The following is a 27,127-nucleotide window of genomic DNA, read 5'->3' on the forward strand; positions in this document are numbered from 1 at the left end:
AAAGAAAACAAAGAATTATTTTTTTACTTGATGAAACGTCCTCGTAAGTGGACGCCAGGCCCTTATAGTCCAAAATTTAACATTAAAGTCTTGAAAGCCAAAGACGTCATGTCCACACACGTGGACGCACAGGTCCCAGGAGTTAATTAAATGGGTTTTAAAAAAAAGTGTGGTATGGACTTCCGTGCCACACAACCCCAATAGGGACAAGTGCTGTAGTTAATGTATGGATTTTAATTTGGCTGAAATTTCATTCATCCATTAATTTTCAACACTGCTTATCCTGAATAGGGTCACAGGGTGTCCTGGAGTTTATACCAGGTGACTTCGGGCAGAAGGCAGACTACACTCTGATCACCAATCATTCTCGGCACATTTAGAGACACCCAAACATTCACACTCGCATCCACTCCGTGACTGAGTGGGAATCGATCCCATGCCGCCCGCTCACAAGACAGATGAGTGTACCACTACCCCATTGGCAAATTTGCTGCAATTTCGTTTTAGATTCATGAAAAGCAAAGGTGGTAAAAGTACTCGCCCACACTCATATTTAAGTATGGATACTCGTGGAGGGGGGTGGGGGGAACCCTAAGTTGTACTACAAATACAAATTCTGAAATGTACTTCGGTACAAAACAAATCTACATCCAGTTCCGGTTTAGAACATTTTGCACACACAAAAAGCTGCATTATTCCTCTATGTCACTTAAATTTTTTTTTGTAACGTGTCATCTGCAAAGTCTGAAGGAGTAATTAATTTTCCCGTTTTGACAGAAATACTACAGCTGAGTTCGAATATATGGACTAAATGAAAAGGCTGTCCGAAATTGAAATACTCGGGTAGTGTTCGGCCACCTGAAAAGTGTACGTAAGTACTGGTACGAAGTTGTTTTCCACCAAAGCCGAAACGGTAGTAGTACATACTCCGGAGCAGCAGGTGGGGGTATTTGCGTGACGGGGCTGTTGTAGAGCACAAAATCATCCCGGAAGGTGAGAGGGGGCGTCTCTGTTGGGTGCTGTGGAAGCGACATTATGCTGCCTTTGGCGTTATTTTATGTTTAGGGCATTACATTAGAACATAGCGACTCCCGCTGACCTTCGTGTATTTGACAGCGCCGTGCACTGAACGTGAAAAATAGATTTGTCTATATCTGTGTTTCTTGACGTGGGCGCTAACTTCACTTTTTCCATTTATCCATTGAAGTCACGGCTATGAGATCAGGATCGAAGATGCAAGTGGATTATTTGTGAAGAGCGAGCTCTACTCACGGTAAGCCCAAATGGTCATGTAGAGCTGTTAATTGCCATCAAATTAAGTTGTTGCTGGTCACGGCTTGCCCTCTAAACATTCACTGCGGTGACATGCTAGTTGGGCCTCATAAAGTAACCCCTAATTATGTAACGACAATATTTAACACTTGTGTGATTTTAAACAAAACATCAGATGTGTCAGAACATGTTAGGCTTTTTCATTTCTGCTCTGGTTGCACGACTAGCTCTTTGATTGTCCTAAGGTACCGCGTTAGGCATATTCATATTTATAGGCGTCATTTATAGTAATTTTGCTTCTTTTTGTGACGCTGCTTACACGCTTTCAACACTGCCATCAGGCCAGACTCCACACGCAAAATTGAAGTCAAGCCAGCGGCTATTGCGAGTTGAGAAGGTTGAGATAGAAAAAAAAGTTAACAGTGACTCTGCATTGTTGATTAAAAATTACACCTGATTTAAAAAAAATAATTCAAAATGAGTTTTCGTTATCAGACTAGTCCTAGGGAACACTAGGCCACACTCACACTTGTTATTCAACCACAGTACCGGTACTGTACTTTCATGAGGATCTGATGTTGAATTTTAAAATAAATTTTAAAAAATCTAAAATCTGCAATTTTAACGTTTGCAATAAATTAAAAATTCAGTTTTCGTGACCCCACAACCAGACCAGGTCTAGAGCACACTAGGCCACCAAAGGTATTCAACGAAAATACTTTTGTTCAAATGTGATGTTGCATTTCAAAATAAAAGTCCTTTGAAATCTGCAATTTCGATCTTTACACCTGACTTAAAAAATGATCAAAAATTCAGTTTTCATCATCCTGCAACCAGACCAGGTCTAGGGCACACTAAGGTAGCCCAGTTACCCAACCACAGTACTTTCATTAGGGTCTGATGTTGCATTTTAAACTAAAATGCCTTTGAAATCTGCAATTTTGACCTTGACCCCTGATTAAAAAAAATATATATATATGTTCCTTATCTCAAAATCAGACTAGGTCTGAGGCGCACTAGGCCACACCCGGTATACATTTCTATTAAAAACCTCAATTCCAAGTTAATTCCCATGGAAAGTTTCCAATTTGGAATATATCTCAAATCTCCTGTCTTAACTTGCCATGGACAGTTACAGGAAACGTTCCAGAAATGTATACATCCCTTTGCTTTCCCAGCAACAAGAGATCAAACTTCCATTCCCTCTCGTTTCAAGTGTTTTCAATACAATAATACAATGCAATACAATTACAATACAATACAAATGATTCCTGCAAGTTAGTTTGTATTGCTTCTCCTCCATCCAGTGCCATGTCTCTGGTTTTTCCACGGCCCAACACCAACGCAGTCCACAGCAAGAAGGATAAGAGACTAATGGCGGAAGTGAATGCATCGCCGCTCAAGCATTTTGTCACCGCGAAGAAGAAGATTAATGGGATCTTTGAACAGTTAGGAGCCTATATTAAGGAGAGTACATCATTTCTGGAAGGTAACTTTGCTTACGTTATAATTTTAGGACTACAATTGCCGCTTGCATGATTAAAAAAATATCTAAACAAATTTGATACAGGTAAACACACACACACACACACACACACACACACACACACACACACACACACACACACACACACACACACACACACACACACACACACACACACACACACACACACACCAAACGATTTTAATTGTACCCAAGTAGGCTAACAATGTATACCGGTAGTTTTAGTGTTCATTTTGCTTGAAATAAAAAAATCTTTACACATGTTTTGGAGTTGTGTCTTGTACCATTGGAGAACATTATTCATTGCCCACTCTGCTAGATGCTCACAAAAATGAAGAACTGGATCCAGTCACTACGGAAGAACAGGTGCAGGAAGTTCGAAGTTACCTCACCAAGGTAGCAGGCATTGGAGAAGTACTAGCGCGAAGGCATATGAAGGTGGTGTTCTTTGGGAGGTATGTTCCTCTTTTCCAAAGTTCACATTACATTTTGCTTCAGGTGTTTAAAGTAAGGTTCCACTTGCAACTTGGGATTCAAATTCAAATATCGACCTCAAGTGTGAAGCGGATGTGCTAACTATTCGACCATTGTGTCACTCTCTTATTGTTGTTGTTATTATTCTTGTTGTAATAATACAGAAAACAACATAGAAATGATTTGCTCATGTTCTCCGTTTCATAGCGCGAGTTAAACTCGGGTCGCTTTTTTAAGAAAAAGCCATTAGGGTATTTAGAAAAGTCATATAGATAGTGACCAAATCGCTATATTGGCAACATTAACTACAACAACAACATTAAATGGCCTTTCTTATAATTGTGAATTTTCAAGTATTCTCAACATTTGTCTTGGCATATGGGTACTATAATTAAGAATTTCGTGGCACTCAAGTTTTTATTTTTATTTTTTTTATGCTCTAGGACCAGTAATGGGAAAAGCTCGGTCATCAATGCCATGCTGTGTGACAAAGTGCTGCCTTCTGGCATTGGCCACACCACAAACTGTTTCCTGAGGGTGGAGGGAACGGATGGCAATGAGGCTTTCATTCTGACTGAAGGCTCTGAGGAGAGGAAGAGCATTAAGGTTGGTACAACTGAGTGCTTTTTTTAATGCAAGCGGGCATTGCGAGCAAACTGCCCTCACGCAAGGATACTCACTCTTGTGTTAACACTTCCAGACGGTCAACCAACTGGCCCATGCGCTCCACCAGGATGAGGACCTGGAGGCTGGGAGCTTGGTCTGTGTCATGTGGCCTAAAGCCAAGTGTGCTTTGCTCAGGGATGATCTGGTCTTGTTGGACAGGTCAGTCATATATTGTGGACATACCTTTACATTAGACAGCTAATTCACTTGACACTAGAATGTAGGCACCAACAACGTTTTGGGGAAGCCAAGACTGCTGATATACGGAAATGTGAAATTTGTTCTCAAAGCAGAATAGATCTACACACCAACTATGCATCTGTTTAACCATATGCTTTTTTTTTTTAATAATCAGTCCAGGTATTGACGTGACCACAGAACTCGACAGCTGGATCGACAAATTCTGCTTGGATGCAGATGTGTTTGTCCTTGTGGCAAACTCTGAGTCGACGCTGATGCAGACGGTGAGATACGACCATTTTCTATTACGTATCCTCTTCAGAGTCATTGCTTAACGGGAGCCTCTCCCAGTTGACTTTGGGCGAGGTGTTGAGCACTATGGACTGGTCAACAGCCAATTGTAAAGTAAAGACATATAGACAAACAAAATGGTGTCTCCCATTCACACAAACTTCTGATGAAAAGGTCAAAGTAGATATTTGGACCCTAAATTATTGAATGATAGGCAGGCATGCTAATCACATAGTCCGCCGTGCTGCCCGGTTTCCGGCTAATGGGGTCCAGCTGCTTTTGAATCCAAGTTGCATTGACATGCTCATGATTTCAAGCATGTCAACTGTCTCTCTGCAGGAGAAGTCGTTTTTCCACAAAGTCAATGAACGACTTTCCAGTCCGAACATCTTCATACTTAATAACCGTTGGGATGCCTCAGCCTCGGAGCCTGAATACATGGATGAGGTTCGTCTCGTTTACTTGTGTTATAATCATTCTGTATGTATACATGAACTTGGGTGCAGTATTCATACTGGCAGCGATAAACAAAATAAATAGAAACAATACGGCTTCTCAAGTCATCCCCAAATCTTTTTTTTGCCAGGTGCGGAGACAACATATGGATCGCTGTACCAATTTCCTCGTGCATGAGTTAGGTGTTGTGGACCAAGCTCAGGCCAGCGACCGCATCTTCTTCGTCTCTGCCAAGGAGGTTCTCCAGGCACGCGTGCAGAAAGCTCAAGGAATGCCTGAAACAGGTGAGAGTCGACAATCACTCACAAATCACTCATGAAAGGTTTGTGGGAATTTCCCAACATTTGCTTAAAGGTCAAGAGTGAATTAAGCGTGGCCAACCATCTTTAGAGTACCGTATTTTCACGACTATAAGGCGCCATTAAAAGTCTTAAATTTTCTCCAAAATGGACAGGACGCCTTATGGTGCGGAGCGTCTTTTGTATGCGCTGAGTTCCAAAATCTGACTGACAGTCGACACGCTGTTTATATAGAGAAAAGGCGGAAGTGACTGTGGCCAGGCATGCGGGAAAGAAGTCGGCCAATCAGGGAAGGGTGGGCGTGTATATATACATATATGGAGAGGGAGAGAGAGAGGGAGAAGGCAGACGTGCTGGGGAGCAGTCCGCCAAATGGGTGAAGGGTGGGCGTGTAAGTGGACGCTAAAGGGACGCCGCAAGCAGGTACCAACACCCGTATAGAGTGTGGCAATGTGCATTGTTGCAAAACAAGTCCGGTTTTGGTTTCTAAGAACCCCCGAAAATAAATTCTACAAAGAGACACGCCTACGAAGCTCAGTTCAAACTTCAAGCCCTCGGTTATGCTTTTGGCATGCGTGCCCATCTCACAGCAGCGGCGAAAAACCAAGTCAAGCAAATGACCTCTGAGCTTGCCGTTATTCCCGGAGGCTTGACTAAAGAACTCCAACCGCTGGACATCGGCATCAACCGGGCGTTCAAAGTAAAGTTGCGAACGGCATCGGAACAATGGATGATCGACGGCAAACACAACTTTACAATGAGTGAGAGGCAGCGCTGGGCGAGTTACGCCACAATACGCAACAACAAGAGGGAACGCGGCGTTTTTGATGGATTGCGGTACTTGCACAATTGTTCAATTCTTTCTACACACACACGCGCTGCCACCATGTTTCGCTCTGTTCTTTACTTTCAATGTGGGAAAGCTTCACACGAGAAAAATTTTGACTTTGCTGTTGCTGCTCCTTCTTTCCGCTCGGCAATGCGTAGCAACCCACACTTTAGCATGTGATGCATTCAATGACAACTGGGATGTGCAGTCCTCTGCTTCCTATACAGAGGATGAGGACTTTGATGGATTTCTGGGTGATGATTGATCGAAAAACGTGAGAACATTGTACGATGGCTAAATAAAATACACCCGAACTCAGTTCTGCTTTCGTTGCCTTTTTAAAAACGTGTTTTTAGCTTGTATCTGTATGTCTTGGCACGCTACCGTATGCTTCAAGCTAACGTGTTAGCCTGCGCGCATGCATGCCGTATGTTTAAGCTGGCGTATGTTTTACCACTGTAAAACTGCGTCCATTAAGACAGTGCGGTCTGTCTATGTGTAAAATACAGAAATGTCACCCATCAATGAGACTGCGCCCAACCGTACGGTGCGTCGAATAGTCGTGAAAATACGGTAATACTTTGAGCTAAAACAATTTCAAGAAAACTGTCAAGGAGATTTGCCCAAGAGATGAATGAGTTACTTGGTCATAAAAATAAACCAATCAAATGAGAGAGAGGAAGTACAACGGTAACTCAGCGTGCCTTGTACAACATGATTAAGTAAGTGGTAGTTTGACTTTGCTTGTCTCCCAACGTTCAAATTACAAGCAAATCTAGTTGACCAATTTTTAAAAAACATTTTTATTGTGTTACTGTGTTTTGTGGGACAAAATGTAAGGTACGGGCATGCTTTAGATAGTCTAGTTGTCAAGTAAAGTGAACGTCAGACAAATACAAAACAAAAACAATCACTAGAAGCTGCAGTAAGCATAAACTCACGCCCAGACACTCGCATGCAGACTAAACGGGCAGTTTCCCAACCTCACTTACCGGTACATGAACATGTCATTGAAAGGCCTACCCAACCCTACATTTGTTGTCGTAACTTTCAGCTTGTTCCAACGTACAGTAATTAATTGCACTGAATAAATCCATCTTATTTGTCTATAATTCTCATTTATGATGTAGGTATACAATAAATCAGTATTTTTATTTCTTAAAAAAATAACAATTGGTGTGTTTTGGGCTGCCAGATTGGATTATTTGCATTTCATCATTTGGTATACAAGTAAATTGAGTTACAAGCTCGGTCACGCAGCACATTTAACTCGCAAGTCACCACTGGAGTTTGAGGTGTCCGTGTGCTTGAGAGATAGTGAATGTTAGCACGGTTTTGAACTGCGGATTCCCTGCATAGCCCAAAAGTGTAATGTGCATGTTTTTTTCCCCTCTCATCACGTAACAAAGTTAGGTAGATAGTACAGTCATCAATTCCAAAACATTTTCCTCAAAAGCCATTCTCAGTGCCAAATCGTCTTATTTCTAATTATATTTCAGGTGGGGCACTTGCTGAGGGGTTTCAAGCTCGAATGTTTGAGTTTCAGAACTTTGAGAGGCGATTTGAGGTAAGGCTAAAATGTGGAACCCTTATGACTCATTTCTTCAGGTCCATTTTTGAAGCACTGCAGTGATACGTTCTATATGGTCCATTTTAAATACCATGTTATGTGTGGTTTAATCGGGACTGTTCTACGCTACATTGTTAGTCTTGGGGGATTCTTATTAATATTAACCACAATTTGGTCATGTGGCCATTCCTTCTGGGATATTTTACATTTGGTGCCTCGTGGTTCATGCCCAATACCGTTTGTCTGCTGACACTTATTTGCTGATGCAACTGCTCTGTTGTAGGAGTGCATCTCTCAGTCAGCGGTGAAGACAAAGTTTGAGCAGCATACCGTGCGGGCCAAGCAGATCTCTGAAGCTTTGCGCCACATCATGGATGCTGTACACATTGCTGCACAAGAGCAGAGGTCTGTATGGCTTTTAAGCTTTACATCAGTCATCTTAGAATTTTGATGGTAGCTCTTTGCCTTTTTTTTAATTGTAAAAGATCATATTGATTGCGCAACAACGCAAACGTGTGCGGTGTTCTCTTGAAACTAACAAAAAAACGCCACCGCGCTTAAATATCCTCTTGTGCTCTGAATCGTTTGTTTATAGGGTCTACTGTATTGAGACCAAAGAGGACCGTCAGGACCGACTGGAGTTTATAGACAAGCAGTTGGACCTGCTGACTATGGACTGTAAGGCCAGGATCAAGAAAATCACAGAAGAGGTGGAGAGACAGGTGAGCATGAACATATTCCCAACACTTTAGGTTGCATGGAAACGTCTCAAGCAGTGTACCGAGTTTGTCTTTGTACGTTTATGTTGAAGTTGTTTCCGAAGAACAATACTATTATTCAAATATTTTTTACGGATTGGAAGTAATTATAACCCACATTCACTGCTTCTGTCCAGGTTTCTAATTGCATGGCGGAAGAAATCAGGAAGCTCCATGTGTTGGTGGATGATTTTCACATGGACTTCCACCCATCACAAGTGGTTCTCAAGGTCTACAAGAAAGTGAGTTTCAGGACGTTTTCAACACAGTTCTGAATTGTTGTCCCTGAAAAAATGAGAGGATGATTTGTCCCTTCTCTGCTGTGTCTCAAGGCAATTTGGAAACACCACTTTTTAAAATTGTATTTATTTTTTCACAATTATAGGGCAGGACATTATATGGTTGTTGGATGCAGCCAGGACACACCTACCACTCTGCATTGATAAAAATGTTGACAATTTTGGATATTGCTCTCCACACTGTAAAAGTGTGGTGCTAATTGTGAAAGTTTTCCATTTCATTTGCTAGGAGCTCCACCGCCACATAGAAGAGTGTCTGGGCAAGAACATGTCAGAGAGGTGCTCCACCACAATCACCACCGCTCTTCAGACCACACAGGCAGATATGATTGGTAACTGTCAAACCGTGGCATAAAATTTAGCTTTGACCTGAACTATTTAATTGAATTTTAATAGGTTTGCATTTTCCATGTTTTTGCTCTATACCAAGTTTTGAGCATGTTCCCTGAAGTGCTTGAAAATGTCCATTAAACCTGGAGTTGAATTTTGAGGAAATGTTTTTTCAGGACTACAAAGTCTTTCGTGTACTATTTTTACAACATTGCCCGGATTTGTTAACAGTGAAGGGAGTTTTTTGGAGTTTGTATGACCTAGGAAAGAGCACTATAGTGCACGTGAAGCTGCCATACTGCACATTTTATAGACGGGGATGCCTGGTGCATGAACCGCATCAGTGAAATTGTTCATTCTCGTGTGTCATGCAGAAGGTCTGAAGCCTCTTCTACCCAACCCAGCCAGAGAGCAGGTGGACAAGCTGGTTCCTCGCCAGTGTTTCAGTCTTAGTTATGACCTGGCTTGTGACAAGCTTTGCAGTGACTTCCAGGAAGATATCAGCTTTCACTTCTCTTTGGGCTGGACAATGTTGGTGAACCGCTTTTTGGGGCCCAAGAACACTCGACGAGCCCTCATGGGCTACAGTGACCAGGTAACAACCTACATTTATAACATGCGTTTGATGATGCACACCCACGATGGTTTGGATGAATGATTGCTGCCTTTACATTTATGATTTAATGGTCCCAATTTACAAACTTTTCATAATTTGCAATAAATGGAACAAAAACTGTTAACTACATGCTGTGCGTTTTCCCCAGATTTTGAGTTTTCGTACTATAGTATTGGCTATTGATGATCCTTTAAGTGATGTAGTTGCAGCAATAAAACCATCTACAACCTGTCAAAAAAAGCTAAACGTTTCAAAATGTAATTTCCATTCTATTTTCTGATGCGTAGTTGATATAACTTAAAAGGAGAATGGTGCGTTCCAGTTCCCAGTGCTGGGCAGATTAAAAAAAAGCTCTGGACTTGAGCCATTATGTTCGAAGTCATCGTTCAATCAAAGGATTGGCCTGTAGGTGGCGCACTTCCCAAAGTACAGTATCTGCCACGGAGTGCAAGAATGCGCTATTCGGAGTCATGTCTCCTTGATTATCCCCACTGGATGGCAGTGAAGACTTATCTTTTGTCATTTTATGGCTTTCTCTCAGGCACTGAAAGTCATGGCAGTAATGAGAGACCGATGTCATCTTTGTAATCATTTACTTTACAGTTTATAAAAATGATACTATGGTCTCCTCGTTTGAGGAATAGGAAGAAAATACCTTGGAAAAAATTTCATCTGTGCTGTATGTTGCACATGTACCACATTTGACAATAAACTTGACTTGAACTTGAATTTGATCTTGAACTTGAAGGTATTTCCTGTGATATTTCCTTAGACTTGCTGCCGTATGACAGTTCAGGCCTCCTGAATGGTCTGTTTTGGTCTGACTGCTGGAAGAATTAATCGTGAAAGCGGTAGAACATGGGCTTTCGCAAATCCTATGCTCGCCACATCTTTTCAAGCAACCAGCTAACCTTTATTGCAGAGGATTGTATATTCAGCCATCAGTTTTCTAAAAAGCCTGTCAAATGTAATTAGTTTTTTTTTTTCAATGAAGGCTGCTCAAATATTGCCGCATCAAGATGTTCTATTTGGATCCATCTTGACATGGCACTATTGATTTTAAAGCCCTTTTTGATTTAGTCCAAACAAAACTGGTCATTAAATAAAGTGGACACATTAGAAAATATGTATTTTCAGTTGAATATTTGGTTCCACAACTATAACATTCAACCTTTTGACACCATCAAATTTCCTTCTGTGAGCATGGAGTCAATTGTCATCTCGGAACCAACTTCTTAAACTCGTGAATTCTGCTCTTGCAGATCCCTCGAACTTTGGCACTTACTCCTGTCAGCGCCAGCATGCCTCCATTCCCACAAAACTCCATGACCCAGGAAGAGCTGATGGTCTCCATGGTGACCGGACTTGCCTCCCTCACCTCCCGGACCTCCATGGGTGTGCTTGTAGTTGGTGGTGTGGTGAGGACACATTCCCGCAGAACGAATTTGAATGATTTACAACCAGCACACGAAGCGACTAATTGACTGAACGCTAAAAGTGGTTCTAATTGCCTCGGTTAATAGTTTCAACTTTAAACCATTAATCAAGGCGATTATAAACTGATTTACAATACAATACAATACAATACAATACATGCTGATTTACAAGTAAAACTGTGATCTTAGAAGTACTTGCACTGAATTTCAAGTGCACCTTCAACCATTGCTGTACCCGTAAAAGACAGCTAAAATAGCATGGAAACAATGTACGCTAGCTACATGCCAACACTTATGATGAAGAATGACATAAGTGTTGCTGTCCACTGCAAAAACAATCAAGGTTTGAGCACAGAATTTTAATACTGTGTCACAATGGCTTTGGCGGCGTGTGCAGATCTGGAAGGCTGTGGGCTGGCGGCTGATTGCTCTTTCTGTGGGTCTCTACGGGCTCCTCTTTATCTATGAGCGTGTCACATGGACGACAAAGGCCAAAGAGCGTGCATTCAAGAGACAGTTTGTCGACTACGCCAGTGAGAAGTTGCAGCTCATCGTCAGCTACACTGGATCCAACTGCAGTCACCAAGTCCAGCAGTGAGTGTTTCCACACCGTGTCAATCTGTGGTTTCATTCATGTTATTTGTTTTTAAATAACCATTTTGTGGTCTTGTTTGTGGCGTGTGTGCACATCAGAGAGTTGGCTGGGGTGTTTGCTCAGCTCTGCCAGCAGGTAGACGTGACTCGGCAGAATCTTGAAGATGAGATCACTGATATGAACGGCAAGATCGAGCTGCTGGACGCCATGCAGAGCAAAGCTAAGCTGCTACGGTAAGAAACTCACCTCAGTCTGTGTAGATGTGAAACACTCGAGGAGGTGAGATGGGCGGTGGCACATTTCCATGAGACGTTTGACTTCATCAGCGTTGTAAAAAGAAGGTGAAAGTTGTCGTGTAGTTCTTGATCCTTGGAGTCTTTTGATCAAATAATCCTGATGTTAAGCCACTTTGGAACTGTTTTGATTCCTGCATTTTGCCAAAAAGTTTGGATGATAAATTGTGTCTTTTTACCTAGCTATTTTTGCCTGCGGCGTAAACAATGATGCTGCTTATTTGCAGATCTTTTTTCTTCCCCATCGGAGGAGCATCAAACTCTCGTCGATGATTAGCTTCCCTTTGATTAGCCAAAGCCGTGTTGACTGTTTCTGAATTCACTCCGTGTTGAAGGGTGAACCGTGCATGTTTTAAAATCAAATCTGCACACATTGAAGCTTTCCGAATGGCTCCCTGAATTGAAGCGTTCAGTTCAGCAGGTGGCTTACGGTTCACCATAAATGAGAGGCAAAGTGTTCTTGCGTCAAGCTGTTTTTCCCTCGAAGTTGAAGTTCTGTGCAACTGACTTAACATTCAACGAAAGATAATTCCATGTCACCTATTTAATCACCATCGTTGGCATCAAGTCATTCTACAGCGTTGTGTCATTCCGTGTGCATGTGTGTCTTAGGAACAAGGCGGGCTGGCTGGACAGTGAGCTCAACATGTTCACCCAGCAGTACCTTCACCAAAGCAAGTGAAAGTGACACTGCAGCCATTCGAGAAAGTGGACAACAGAATCCGGGAAAATTTGGGCATACAGTATCTAATAATTGTTTATTTTCCTCTTTGTCTCTGTATGTAACGATGGTTGGCAATCTGATTATTTATTGAGATATACAGTGCATCAGAACCACTAAAATGGCATTGTGAATATGAAAAGAGTTGCAGTTGGCAAATGTGATGCTGTTTTTTTCCCCCCTCTGTAAATACGTGTTGAGAAACATGCACATAAGTTATTTGAAGAGTTGTAACTGCAGCTTGGAACACCACCGGAAGTCGTCCAAAATGTAAATAATGAGACAGAGTGAGGAAAATTAAACCTGTTGAATTCTGTGAGGGAAGAAAACACAAAGAAAAGGGTGCCCTGTGTCATCAGACATGGACCACACAAGTCACAAGAAAAATTGGCAAGTAAATATCAATGACATAAGAAGGATTTTTTTCCCCCTTTACTGGTCGTCATCATTAATTGAAAATGTAGAATAATCCTGAATGCTCATGACCTCTGCTATGCTTACTTTGGTCTGAACGAAGACGTTTAAGTCAAATCAATATATTTGTCTCAACGACCACCTGAAAGTGATTTAATCCGGATTGTGATTTAATTTTTCAGATTCAATGAGCTTTTGACCTTTTGAAATGAAATGAGGAATTTTAGACTATTCACCTTTTACACTTGAATTTGGGTTCTTATGAGAAGTCTGACATAAATAAGCCTAACATTCAAACACAACAACTAACGTGTCAAGAATGCAAATAAATAGCGGAACATCAACTTTCCTGTTTTTTTTCTTCAACAGTAAATGAGAAAATTCATGGATTATAATTAGAATTGCATTTTAGCATTAAAAATATAATTCATCTAGTTTGAAGAGCTTCTCTGTGTGAACCATTACGGAAGCATAAAAAATGATTTAGGCAATTACCAAAGCTGTCAATTTATAGCAGCCGTGGAAACAAATTTGACCACTAAGTGTAGTGGTCTAATCAATTTGTTGAGCACTGTACCTATTTCCCACTGACTTTTTCCTCTGACCTCACAATTGAAATGCAATGTTAACGTAAAAAGAATCATGTCGCGCTCGAGTGACAAGGCAACAGCTTTTCCCACTTTTCACAAGTCTGTCTTTATGCCAAGTTGGTTGGACAGCGGACAGATAGGATGTTTTTCTGCTCTGCTTGCGTATTGGTCTTCCCCACTGGATTCTTAGAAATGGGAATTGTTTTGGTTTTGTGTGTATATATATCAATATTTAAAAGTATGGTGTATTCCTTCTCTTGTATGTAAACATGAAACGATACGGCACATATCTGGAGGGTTTTGTTCACAATTAAAGAAATGCCACTATGACACTATTGTTATCTGCAGTTTTTGGAGCTAGCTAAGAGTGAATAGAGGTGGATCCATCCTAAGCAAATCTGTAGTTGCTCAGCACTTTCAAGTAATTGCCAGTGTGAAGTCAATTGACAAAAGTATCGGAATTATCAGCCTTTCCACTTCATAAAAACATGACAGTGGTCTAGATTCAACACGCTCAAGTTAACTGCTTGAATATACTGTATTATGAGCATTTTTCTGTGGCTTGTCTGGTGATTTTTTTTTTTTCCCTACCTTGAGTGCGCTACCATATTTCAACATTAGTGACAATATAGCTGTCCACAATGACACTGTCCTCAACAGCAGACAGAGACATGCCAGTTTTATTATATTTAGTTAACCCCCTAATGATTTATTCCCTTGCCAAATTTTGTTTTAATTGTTTTTGCCATGATATATTATTATAATTTTTGTCTTTATAGTATTTTGAACATTTTTGACAAGTTTTCACATTTTCATGTCACTGATCCTATCGCACTAGGCTGTATCCTGTATTGGAATCATCTAGAGAGAAGCATTGTCATCAACGCTTCATAAGGGATTTATTATATGACTACTGGTATATTGAGAAATTAATCATCCATCCAATTTCAACACCGCTTATCCCGAACAGGGTTGCGGGAAGTTGCCGTTGTCTATCTCACCTGACTTTGGGCGAAAGGCAGACTGCACCCTGAACTGGTCGCCAGTCAGTCACATATAGACAAATGACCTTTCACACCCATCCGCACACCATCACTGAGTGGGATCCGAGCCCACACTGCCCACACACAAGTCCGGCGAGTGTGCCGCTACACAACACAAAATTGTATTACAGTTTCTCAGCACGTCTTACGGTCCACTCTATTTTGTCATTTCTATCAAATACAAATGTTAGTTGATGTGACAATGCATGATAGGGAAACTATAGGGAGCTTTTCACTTGTTTTCTTAAAATATTATATGATATGATGAGTCCCTGGGAGCTCCCTGAACCTTTTGTTAGAATTTTCAACAAAGATGACTTAAGTGTGAAGCGCTTTGAGTACCCGAGGTAGAAAAGCAAGTGACAGACCATTTATCATTAATTGTCTAAAAAACCAACATTTTACAAATGTGAAAAGTTATTCAATAAATGGAGGCTTTAAGATATTTCAACAAAGTTTTAAGAGTTGGAGAATGTATTTGTTAACATTTTTAAACAAATATTTCCCTTTTTCTGAAAATGAGTATTGGTTCCAAATATCACTTATCGGTCTCCTTGAATACTAATAATTGGTATCTGTTCTGAAAAAAGCCATACCGGTCTATCTCCACTCAAGTCACATGATGCTGTTTCATAACTTGCATTGTTCGTTGCCTAAACATGAGGTGGTTCTGTGTAGGTAATTGTGCCATAAGGCACTTTATGTTGCTTTCTAGAGCAGATACCAGTGGGCCGGGCTCTCCGTGCAACTTCAGTTAGCTTGTACAAGTCTTTGCCATTTCTTTCCATTCATAGTCCTACAAAGAACCCCATTCACACACACGAACGCACGCACACACAAAGGCACATTCGAAAAGAAACAGACAAGTGAATCATCTCACTTGGAGACTTGCCGACAAGTATTTTTTTTTTGGTCTGCTTTTAATCACACCTCACAGTTGGCTGAGCCAAAGTATTTTGTGGAGTACTGTACTTGATAATGTCTTGGGGCATTGCAATTACCGGGTAGTCAATTTTGGTCTGACCATTTTTAATGTTTGCGGATTTTTATATTTTAAGATCAAGAATATTTATTTTAACGTTAATGTATATAGCAGAAATATTAAAAATCACATAGTCATTATATGTACAGTGTTAGATTTATTAGAACGCCATCCCATGTAAGGTTTATGCCACAGTTTCCCAAAAGTCATGGTCAACATTGTTAATACAATATTAATTGTTTTTCTAATTGATAATATACATCAGTTTGTATTAATGCTTGAACTGAATTTATGTTTTCAATGCTAAAACATGATACTTATTGTTATCCATTACTTTTTAAGCTTATTGGCTGTTTTACAAAAAAGATTAAATCACATTATTTCGTGATTAAGATTTAATTTGCTTGCATCCCTGAAAAGAAAATTTGGTTTTAGTGCTTGATCGCTATGCTTGATTAATTTCAGTCCTCCCAGAGAGACTCGGTGAGTTAGCTCAAATTTTTGTATCAAAAGATACATACAGTTTGAATTTCCTTCCTCCTGTGCAAAACTGTAAAACAACAATCACTGACTGAAAATTTAAAGTGTGGCCTCTTTGTATATTTACATCCGTATATTCATATTTACCGTCACATTTTAAATGTTACACAAACTGTCCCAAAACAAAATAGCGATTGAAATACATTTCTAAAAATATATTTTTCAAAAACAAGTTTGGGATTAATTGTGGGAAACGTTAGCGATCGATTTCCATAGGCAAAAATGTTAGCATTTATGTACCCAGTCATTTGAATAGAGTTCTTCAAGCTAGCTCCAAGCTACTATGCTTTCAAAGCTATAACTGTCACATAACTAAGTGGCCCGAATGTACACTGGCACAAACTTCAGTTTGATAGCTTTGCTTTTATACTTTCAGCTTTTTGAAGCAGTTGTATCAGTTCATCTTTCTGTCGTGGCATCCACATTAGCCTTTTAATTAGATGCTTTGTAGTGACATAAAAGGGCGGTCAAAGTAATCTTTGATGTTTAAAATTATATTTGACATTACGAGAAAAGAAAAACTGTCCAAAATAAGTCAGATAATACAAACATTGTACCAAATCTATCTCGTGCATACTAGACATGTTATTCAACAAATCAGCAGCTTGGTCGTCATCATGCTATCCACTGATGCTCTTGCGAAAAATTGCTGGATGAATAGATGCTTCACACATCTATTTAGCAAACAAAATGCATCTTGCATGGTGGATATGCGTTGCCGATCAACAAAATGGCAACATTGATCGTGGAGGTGGCACTTAGCCTCATGAAGGTCCCATGGTCTGCTGGCCTTGTGAGACTTTCTTGTTCCCGCTGTAATCGCCTGTGAAAAAACAAGTTAGCGATGCTTTAAACAGCCGCCCAACACAGCAGAGACAGTAAAAAAAGAATTAACCGTAGGAAATTAGACATGTTTCCGCAGCATCGCCTGCAAATGTTGGATGTCTTTATTTTTGTTATTCGTTTTGTCTTCAGAATAACTTGATTTGTTAAGTAATGCTAAATGGGGCTGCATCACAAAGAGATCATGCTTACCCGCTTTTGGCAAGAGTAGCACATGTACTGACAAATTTCCTTCTTAACCTCTGTACTCACACGCAACTTGAGACCACCGTGTAAAAATGTTTATTCTGATGCTTGGCACACACATTGGGTTTTGTTCAGAGAATCTGTGAACGCCCCCTCCAAAGTAAAGCACCATGTTTGTAAATAGCCAATAATCTTGATTTCTGAGATTTGGCTACAGCGGCCAAAACTGTTAATGGCACCCCGCAACTTGTAAATGAAGTTTGTCATTGTATAGGGTGGTGTGGGGGTAAAAATTACCTCCATTTAAAATGTTATTAGTGTTTGAGCTAATGTTTATGTTTCACTTGTTTAGCAATCTCCATGCTTTACAATGCGCACTATGGACCACCCTGTGAAACCCAGGCAACACGACTGAAACGGCACAAGAACACATCTTAATTGAGCAAACGGAGCTTGAAATCACAGAATATTTTAAGAAAGAAACAGGCTGCTAAGGACAACAACAAAAACCAATCTGTTGCTCATAGGTATTTTCTCAACAGGTGGGTTGGGACCCAAAAAGTGGGTCGCTGTGCCATTTTGGGTGTGTTGTGGACAGTCAGTAAAAAAAATAAAAAAATAAAAAAATACAGATTGGGTCCTTTGAGGTCAACACATTCAAAGGTTATGTAAGTTGTGCTTTGAACTGATTTACATAATAACAAGAGGTCACCAGTATTAGTATAAGTATTGCATTAACATTGGTTAGCGCCTTCCCACTTAACATACAAGAGAAGGTTACATCATTACCATTGGAGGCAAACTCAAGCGGAAACAGTTTATTGCACTTTGTCAAACATCCATTTTCTAGACTGCTTTTTCTTTTAAGGGGCAAGTGTGCTGGACCTTATGCCCGCTAAATTTAGATGAGCGGATGGGTACATTTTGGACAGGCCCAAAAAAGACCTTATTTTTGTGATGCAAATAGTTTCAAGATAAGACATCTGGGACACTTGGGTTTTAATGACAGTTGGGAGTAAATTGAAAATTGCAACGGGCCCAGAACAGAGCCTTGGGGGATACCACTACTTAACTGAGCTATTACGAAGGATTCTCAATTCCCACTTGGAGACAATTGTGGTTCCAAAAGCACATTCAATTGAAAGGTTGTGAAGTTCTCCGAATACAGATTGCAGGGTGCTGTTGTGGTTATTATTGCAATATGTAGTTGTGTCAACTGAAATGAAAGCCAGTTGTCCAGATGAGACCGCCTTTTTCATGCCCTGGCCGCCATTTAAGTGTTACCAATCCAAATTTTCATGGTAAAAAAGGGCCTCCTGCTTTCATGTGGTTCAAACAGACTATTTTCTTTTTGACATTCGTCAAGGCAACCCTGATCGAACTGATTATCAGAACAAGCCTATCACATGATGTGGATGACTGTGTGTAACACTTGAGGACATGGTGGACTCTTGACTTCTGCCATTTTTATCTTGTTTATTACTAATGGAAAAACACATTATCCTGACAGCTGAGTTGTTTTTTTAAATGTGTGTCTCCAATATTGTTTTTTTATTTTAACCTAGCAAAGTATATACGGACACAGGGGTAAGTGAGTTCATTTTTGTCATGGAGCAGTGTCTGCTTTATGGTAGTAAAAGAAACGCTTTTGCTACATACCGCACACTCCGCCCTAAAAGTATTGTCACACTGAGGCCCATTTCTGCCAGAACATTTTGAGATTATTGTCAAAGATATTTATGATGCAAGCGTTCAATATTTCAGGCTTCTTTATGTTTGGAATCATGAGCTGCACATTTCCTTCGTACAGACAAAGATGTTTCAAATGCTAAAAGAGTTTTATTTTTTTTATTACCTTTGACAGATCCCATACATGACGAAATTCTGGCATTTAACAGTTGTGTGTGTTCTGCTACAATGAAATCAACACAGAACACCACATACATAAACATTCTGTACTACTACTGGACTGCAGAGAATCAATCCAGTTGTCAGAGGCGAAGTTCTTGCATGATCACATGAGATCACACAAACATTAAGATGAGCAGGTACTTCCTGGTATGTGCTTATATTTACCAAGTGTTTCTGTCGTGGATCAAAGGCACGTGCATTGTAAGAGATGGAGATTTTGGCAAGAAAAGACTTGCTTTGGAAAATACTTCCTGCCATCTGGGAAACAACGGGCACGTGATACGAATAAAGTGGATATAATATTTTGGGGGTGAAGATGGATCTTGACTTTGAGCTGCTGTACTGCTTACACACACATAAACACTCAATCGCTCCGCTTCTGGCTCCCTACTTTCTTATCCAATCACAATTTGTACCGCAGCTATGTTAAATTTATGAATGACAGTATGCAACAGTGGATCGATAAAATGGCCGTGCCCAAGTCTGCGGCCCGCGACCCTTATGAGGATCAAGCGGCTCGGAAGATGAATGAATGAATGAAAAAGTCTGCGGCTGCTTTGCCCCACGAGAGTTAGGCCAAACTCGGATTAAAGACAGCATTAAAGTCTGAGGACTCTGCAACTACAGCTCAGCGGAACATCCTTAACCAATTTATGACCACCAGTTAGTGTAGCGTGGACCTAGCGGTTTTGGGTCAATAAATCCCAAAGCATGAGCCATACTAGCACTAATTGCTACGTCACACAGACGCAGCAGCCAAAGAAACAGCCGGGTTTCCAGGATATGCCAACCCCGGTGCATTTGCAGTGGCACCCAATAGAATTCCTGCGCTTTGCTGTGCAATCAAATGTTCATTGTTTAACACTGGATTGCACCGCTACGGTAATTCTTCACCATCATAGTCAGAAGTGTTGATGTGTATGTACAGGTTCTGTAGAATCAGAATGTATTGGTAATGTATTTTTACAGGCACAGCAATGTTTGACGACGCTTGAGAGCACGTAATGTCATATTAATGTGCTTAGGATCGTGATTTGTGGTACATTTGTTTTAACCTATAAATGGAGGCTATTTTAATCACTCATAGTGGAGCATCAATTGTTCATGGAAATTCGCTGTTAGGCTTGGTCCCTACCGCACAAGAATATCGGAGGCCGACTGTAGTTGTGCTCTCGATCACGCTCCACCTTGTATTAATGTTTTCCCTTAGAACAGTCGTGCCAAACTCATTTTTTCATGGGCCACGTTGTAGTTACGGTTTCCCTTGGAGTGCCGTTATGAATTTTGGGAAACCATATAAATGTTTAATCACCTCCACATATTACATATACAGTGCACAACAAACTGATGGATAACTAGTGTTTACATCAGAAGTCAAGAATAATGACTGTTATTGTGGATTACATATGACAATTTGACATTTTACTTCAGACTTCAGCAAGCATCATGGAACTTGACATGCTTGATTTGCTTTCGCGGGCCACATAAAATGATGTGGCGGGCCAGATCTGGCCCCCGGGCCTTGACTTTGACACGTGTAGTTTAGAAGGTCGATATTTCATTTGGTTTCATTTCTTAGGATCTCCATTAGCTCAGGCGTGTCTCCATTAGCTCATTTTTGTCGCGGGCCACATGATAATTACCGTTTCCCGAGGAGGGCCGTTATGACTGGAACTATATAAAAATGTCAAGAATAATGTTTTATTCAATTATTGTTTAAGTAACTGTAATGAGAACTTTTGTAACAAGAAAATGCTTTTCAATATGTCACTGTTTACAGTGACATATTGCGGTCCACATCTGGCCCCCCGGGCCTTGAGTTTGACACCTGTGGCTTAGGCAGGCACCATTACTATTCTTTCTGCAGTCCACTCCCACCATTATCTTTAATGTGTAATCCACTTTTACAAAAAATACAACAACTTGCCATTTTTCTATATTATTTAAAAATATATGACTATGAAAACCACATCAATGTATATTAATTTTATGACAGTATTAAATAGACTCCATTTCCTCTTCATTGCTTTGTTATTCTTGACAGCAGGGTAAATATGTGAACATTAAATAAAATTTGAAATCAAAAGTCATGAAAATAGTGGCAATCACATCTCTAAGTTTACAGTTGTTGTCCAATTTATGTTTGGATTGTTAAAAATAAAGCGTAGTAAAATGGATTAAAGTGAAGAAAAACGTTCAATTTCTGCATGTTTGTGTCGAAATGAAAAGAAAAGAAGTCACTTTTACAAGAAACAAAATGTTATTTTTCTATTTAATTTGCATTACTGGGCCACAAAAAATGGCAACTGTGCTCTTTATTGCAAGACAAATGGCAAGCTGTCTCTTTATTGACAGTAAAGTACAGTGATGCCTTGAGGTACGAGTTTAATTTGTTCAGTGACAATGCTTGCAATTAAAAACACTTTTATCTTAAATAATTAGCCTTTTTCCCCCCATTGAAATAAATATAACCCTATTAGCTGTGTAATTCCACCCACTACCACACCCCACACCCCAACAAACCTTTTTTTAAACGTCCTTATCAAATAAGAAAAATAGCAATCTATAGTATTCTACTTAAAAAAACTGTATTTTGCTACTCCTTCTGGTGTGTGCGCCTTGGCCTCATGCTGTGCATTTCATTTCACAACAGACTCAATAAACTACAGTAATATTACCTTTTTTTGGAAAAGATAAAGAATACATGCCTCTAAGTCATGTTTTGTCTGTCTAGATGTGCATTATTTATTAGCATTATGCTAAACGGATTTTATTCAGGCAAAGCGATGCGTCTTTTTAAGTACACACTTTGTAAGTCACTTTGTGTAACAGTAACCTTCAACTGGTAGTGGCAATAAGCGTACTGTTGGCTTTTTTTCTGTTGAAGAATTCAACTTGTTCACTCACGCTACATACTACCATACTAATGGTGACAAAATTATTATTATTTTTTGCATTCTGGAAACACTATACTGTGCTAGACAGCGACGCCTTCCGACTTACGAAAAATGTCGTAAACTGAGAGATGTTTGTATGTGAGAGATGTATGGAGAGCAGAGAGAGAGAGAGAGAGAGAGAGAGAGAGAGAGAGAGAGAGAGAGAGAGAGAGAGAGAGAGAGAGAGAGAGAGAGAGAGAGAGACCACTTCTATCCCATTGGCTGCTGAAACTTGTTGGAGCTTGTGTTGAAAAACAAGAGGCTCTGAGGAACCTATCACTGGTCCCGACCTGCCCCCCTCCCCGACCGCCTTTGCACATTTCCATCAGAGTGCTAAAGTCGTGCCGCCCTGACACCTTGTCTGACACATGACGCAGTCCACGTGGGCCCGCGCATCTCCACAAACCAACTTTCCACGCCCATGAATGCGTGCATTCTGCTTTCTTCAACACACTGGACCTCAAAGTGGCTGCCACCTTTTGTTTGGGGCGGGGGTCCAAGTTGTTTCTTAGATCCGTTGATTGTACGTCTTCCTCGTATATTAAGCAAGTAGCCGACAATGACGACGTTGCCGGGAACAGTACCGCGAATGATGCGCCCGGCCTCTGGACAGAACTATCCAAGGACCGGCTTCCCTCTGGAAGGTACCCACACGCTCTTTATTAAATTTCTCGAGTGTAACACTCTTTTTTTTTTAAATTGTAAAGCACACTCAACGTTAAATTTGGCCTTTACATAAACGATAATGCACATAAATAGATATTAAATTAGCACGTTTTTTATCGTCGTGATGGAGAACAGCACTGCGTCAGGCATCATTTTTATTTTTATTTTAGTGGGACATACGGCCGATTAAAACCACGTAACAAACACTGGCAAATAAAATTTGCATTTTTATAAAAGTTGACAAGCAAGTGTTAATCAATGGTATTGCTTGCCTGGTTCATCTGGTGGTTTTGCTACTATAGTTTTTAACACTTTTAACTATATCCGCTCAATGAGCACATGAAGGAATCAAATCATCAATTTTAAAGATCATTGATGCTAGCTCGAATTATGTCGGCCCACGCATTTGAACAAATCCTTGAAACATTTATCACAGGTGTTAAAATTGTAGACTTGAAATGAAAGTGTGCTGCTGCACCTCACACAGATGCAATGAAATAAAGATTAAAAATAGTCAACGTGGTTCATATTTTCAGCGATATTTCCATGCATTGAAAAACGGCAATATACAATCCTAAAATCTATAAGGAACCCACATTTTTTATAACTTGCTAACCTTTATGTGTTGTCATCATTTTCTGTGGCTCCTCTCCTGAAATCTAGTTATTATCATTTAAAATATGAATGCATTGCAAATGCTTTTGTTTTGAATGGGTTATAACGAAACGAAAACGAAAATCGACGAAACCTGCCGTTTTCAATATTGATCCGCTGTTAAAAGAATCGTTAAATAGTGTGGAATTTGGGCCTGTAGCTAGCTGTTGGAGTAGGCCGTCAAACAATAATTGTCAAATAATAATATGGTGAAATCGCCCAAACAAAAAAAAAAATAACAACGAACTTGCTATTTGAACCAAAACGAACGATTTCCCTCCTCCGTGTCTATGTCGGTGCCCTCCAGTGTCTACACCTTTAGGCCAGGGCCGGGTCAACCAGCTGGGGGGCGTCTTCATCAACGGCCGTCCCCTGCCCAACCACATTCGCCACAAGATTGTGGAGATGGCCCACCACGGGATCCGACCGTGCGTCATCTCCCGCCAGCTGCGGGTTTCCCACGGCTGCGTGTCCAAGATCCTGTGCCGCTACCAGGAGACCGGCTCCATCCGTCCCGGGGCTATTGGAGGCAGCAAGCCCAGGGTGAGAAACATTGCACGCAATTGCTGAATGCTGAAAGGCTCGCTAGATTGAAATGATGTGAAATCCTCCGTATTAGTCAAATGTAGAATGGGAGAGTTGAAGTTGGAATTGGGTGAATGCGGTCAAGAAATGTACATCCGGAAGTTGGTGATAAATATGTCAAATATCGCTTACATTTGTTAATTTTATCGTCAAAAAAGGTGGAATTTGGGGCTGTGGGAAATAGTTCATAAGACGTTCTGATTGAAGATGAACCGTTTCAATGAATGGGGAACTCCCCCCCCCCCCCCCCCCGTGAAATGTCTCATTGACTTGAATTTGGTGTGTGGAAACGGGGACTTTTTGCACGTAAAAGCATGTGTAAAAACGCCGCAAAACTGCAAAGGCAGTGCAAGTGACGTGGCTCTGTGTCCTCTGGGGCCCAATGCAGCAGGTCGCGACGCCCGACGTGGAGAAGAGAATCGAGCAGTACAAGAGCGACAACCCGGGAATATTCAGCTGGGAGATCCGAGATAAACTGCTCAAGGACGGCGTGTGCGACAGGAGCAGCGTCCCTTCAGGTGAGACACTCGCTGGTAAGACGCTTCCACTTCTTTCCTTCTTTCTTCCTGTTGCTTTCCAAAATACCTTTAACCATTTTAACTACCAAACAATTTACCATTGTTATTCTTATTAGGATGTGACTTTGTATTATTTTATTAACATTATTATAACTGTTATCATTTCATAATCAACCTTTACATACAAATCGCGGTTAGGAACTATTTTAAAATAAGTCATAATTGCAACATGTATTCATTTGTTGACAGTTTTATTTTTATACACTGTTTTATGAGTAATAATTGCGACATGTATTTACACCGTTTTATTTTTATGTACTTTGACGACCAATAATGCTTTGATGTGAATTATATTGAGCTGCACACACACGCGTGTGCGAGCAAACCCACTCGTTCACGCGCCCGTGCGCACACCATCCCATACACACGCGTGATGCACACGCACGCGCCCACACATGCACATGCTTGCGAGCACGCACCCCCTCCACACACGCACGCGCGCGCACACGCGCAAACACACACTCACACGCACACACACAGAGACACGCGCGCGCGCGCACACACACACATACACACGCTTCCACACACACGCACACACACGCAGACACGCGCGCGCGCACACACACACACACATACACACGCTTCCACACACACGCACACACTCGCAGACACGCGCGCGCACACACACACACCCACACACTCATGCACATTCACACACTCACACGCACATACACACACACACACACACACACACACTCATATCTTAATGAAAGAAATACTGTACATTTTTGGGCGAAATAAATAGCTCCATGTATTCTGAGCTAATTAATTCCAAGAACGTTGCATCTGATTGGTCAAAGACAGATAGAAGCAGAAGAAACGTTGTGCTTTGCAGTTTGCGTATGCCGTTATTTTTCGATACATTATTATTACTGTCACTATTATTAATAGTAATAATATTAATACTACTATTACTACCACTACTACTAATAATAACAGTACTAAAAATATAATATGACAATAATCACACTATTCATAATTAATAATGATGATGTGCTTTTTTTTTTTTTTTTGGGCAGTGAGTTCCATCAGTCGAATATTGAGAGCTCGTTTTGGCAAAAAGGATGACGAGGAGGACGACGAGGACGAGGAGTGCTTTAAAAAGGACGAAGAGGAGGACAAGAAAACCAAGCACAGCATCGACGGCATCTTGAGAGACAAAGGTAGGCCACGGGGATTTCCCAACAAATTGGGCCCAAGTGGGTCTCGTTTTGTCGCCGGGTTTCCCCCCAGAGGACCCCCCAACCCCCTATTATTTCTCATGTGTTATTGATTAAGTGTCAGGCCCACGGGGAGCAGCTTCCAGCTTACTGGGAAGAGGATCGACGTGCCGGTCATATCAATTATGCACGGTGTCTTTGTGAACATTAGCTTGGAATAATACGCAATTTAGCATTATAGTCATCAGGAAAACAAACTACTTTTCCACAAACGAAATAATGGCAAATAGCTAACACGAGCTGTCGTTTTTTCGTTCAAAAAAAAAAAACAAGACAAAAAAGGACGGAGTACACAATTCAAGCAGTGGATTTTATTTATATTGACATCGTTCACATATTGAATATTTTTGAGGTTTAAGTAAAATAAATGAAATGAAATGAGCTGCGCCTCTTAGAATAATCTTCAATCCTCATTTCAAGCGTCCCAGAAGATGTTTAAAAAAAATGAGCCCGGTGCGTGTCTCTGTCATCTTCTAATCACGGGAAGATTTATAGGACTACAGCTGCTAATGAAACTGTTGTCTGCTGAATAGGCATCTGTGTTGGAGAGGGATGTAATAGCTCAAAGGCATAGTAAGAAATATATTTATCCCCTATCAGCCCTCACTCTTACACTTCCAGGCACATGTGCTCCCTTGCAGGGCTCCAAAGCAGATTAAATTGAGCTTTTATTTCTTTTCACTTTCATCTTTTTGGGCAGCTCACTTCATGGTGCCAAGCCTGCGGCGAAAAATTCATGAGGGTTTAAGGTTGCCTTCCGTGTGCTTTAGATTGAATTTTCAAATATTAATTCCATTTATTTCTCTGGATTGTCCCTGTCTGCATTTTAATGGCAGCATGCTATTTACCATGAAGTACAGTCACATTCAAAATTATGTTTCTGTGATAAACACACTGTTATATACACACTTGGGTTTCGTTTGCTTTAGATTCCACACATTAAAAAAAGAAAATATTAATATAAATCAAATTCAAACATTTAACTTTTAACATTTTAAACTGTCATATGCAACTAAGTGAACTATTGTTAATGTGTTCAAATCACGATTTAAAAAAAAACTGTCTTAATCGTCACATAAATGTACAAAGATCCTAACCACCATAAAAACAACAAAACGCTCTTTCTTAACTTTGCTAATGATTTGTAATGTAACATGTGACACTGGACAAAAGGATATCTTCTGAGTTACCGCTTATTTAAAGTTACTTCTTGTGTTTTGTATTTGTATGCTCTTCTTGCAAGAAGCCTTGGTCAAACGGAACAATTTTCTAGTAAAAAAAAAAAAAAAATTACGCTTGAAATCTTTATGTGTCTTAGTAATTGTCACCAATATGGTTAATTTCCTGTAATTGTGCTTTAAAAGATGCATTTTAAAATAAGTAAATA

The 27,127-nt window shown here is 40.4% G+C and overlaps 2 protein-coding genes across 3 annotated transcripts in view; both read left to right on the forward strand.

Annotated features, from left to right (window-relative positions):
• The first annotated feature begins 974 nt into the window (after window positions 1-974).
• mfn2 (mitofusin 2) lies at window positions 975-13,926 on the forward strand. The gene is made up of 18 exons (XM_052054058.1): window positions 975-1,273; window positions 2,580-2,761; window positions 3,099-3,234; window positions 3,697-3,859; window positions 3,954-4,078; window positions 4,275-4,383; window positions 4,730-4,837; window positions 4,977-5,130; window positions 7,474-7,541; window positions 7,828-7,949; window positions 8,140-8,266; window positions 8,440-8,544; window positions 8,831-8,933; window positions 9,306-9,526; window positions 10,810-10,965; window positions 11,381-11,577; window positions 11,677-11,811; window positions 12,484-13,926. Exons 2-18 carry the CDS (start codon window positions 2,584-2,586, stop codon window positions 12,551-12,553), a joined length of 2,277 nt encoding a protein of 758 aa, XP_051910018.1. The 5' UTR covers window positions 975-1,273; window positions 2,580-2,583; the 3' UTR covers window positions 12,554-13,926.
• An 8,454-nt stretch (window positions 13,927-22,380) lies between these two features.
• Window positions 22,381-27,127, forward strand: part of LOC127596685 (paired box protein Pax-7-like) — a 32,282-nt gene continuing 27,535 nt past the window's right edge. The window contains exons 1-4 of one of the 2 annotated variants that reach the window (XM_052059482.1): window positions 22,381-22,681; window positions 23,665-23,900; window positions 24,331-24,475; window positions 25,540-25,683. In XM_052059482.1, the coding sequence (XP_051915442.1) occupies window positions 22,597-22,681; window positions 23,665-23,900; window positions 24,331-24,475; window positions 25,540-25,683 (610 nt within the window). In that variant the 5' untranslated portion in view covers window positions 22,381-22,596. The remainder of the gene's footprint in view (window positions 22,682-23,664; window positions 23,901-24,330; window positions 24,476-25,539; window positions 25,684-27,127) is intronic. The other variant, XM_052059483.1, reaches the window with a different exon arrangement.

The sequence above is a fragment of the Hippocampus zosterae genome, chromosome 2 (assembly GCF_025434085.1).
Source record: "Hippocampus zosterae strain Florida chromosome 2, ASM2543408v3, whole genome shotgun sequence".
Classification (NCBI taxonomy): domain Eukaryota; kingdom Metazoa; phylum Chordata; class Actinopteri; order Syngnathiformes; family Syngnathidae; genus Hippocampus; species Hippocampus zosterae.

Excerpts from the sequence above, each read along its gene's own strand:
- mfn2 (XM_052054058.1), top strand. The coding sequence starts at position 2,584 with ATGTCTCTGGTTTTTCCACGGCCCAACACCAACGCAGTCCACAGCAAG. Across the intron at positions 3,235-3,696 it reads AAGGTGGTGTTCTTTGGGAG|GACCAGTAATGGGAAAAGCT; the intron begins GTATGTTCCTCT and ends TTTATGCTCTAG. Across the intron at positions 3,860-3,953 it reads AGGAGAGGAAGAGCATTAAG|ACGGTCAACCAACTGGCCCA; the intron begins GTTGGTACAACT and ends TAACACTTCCAG.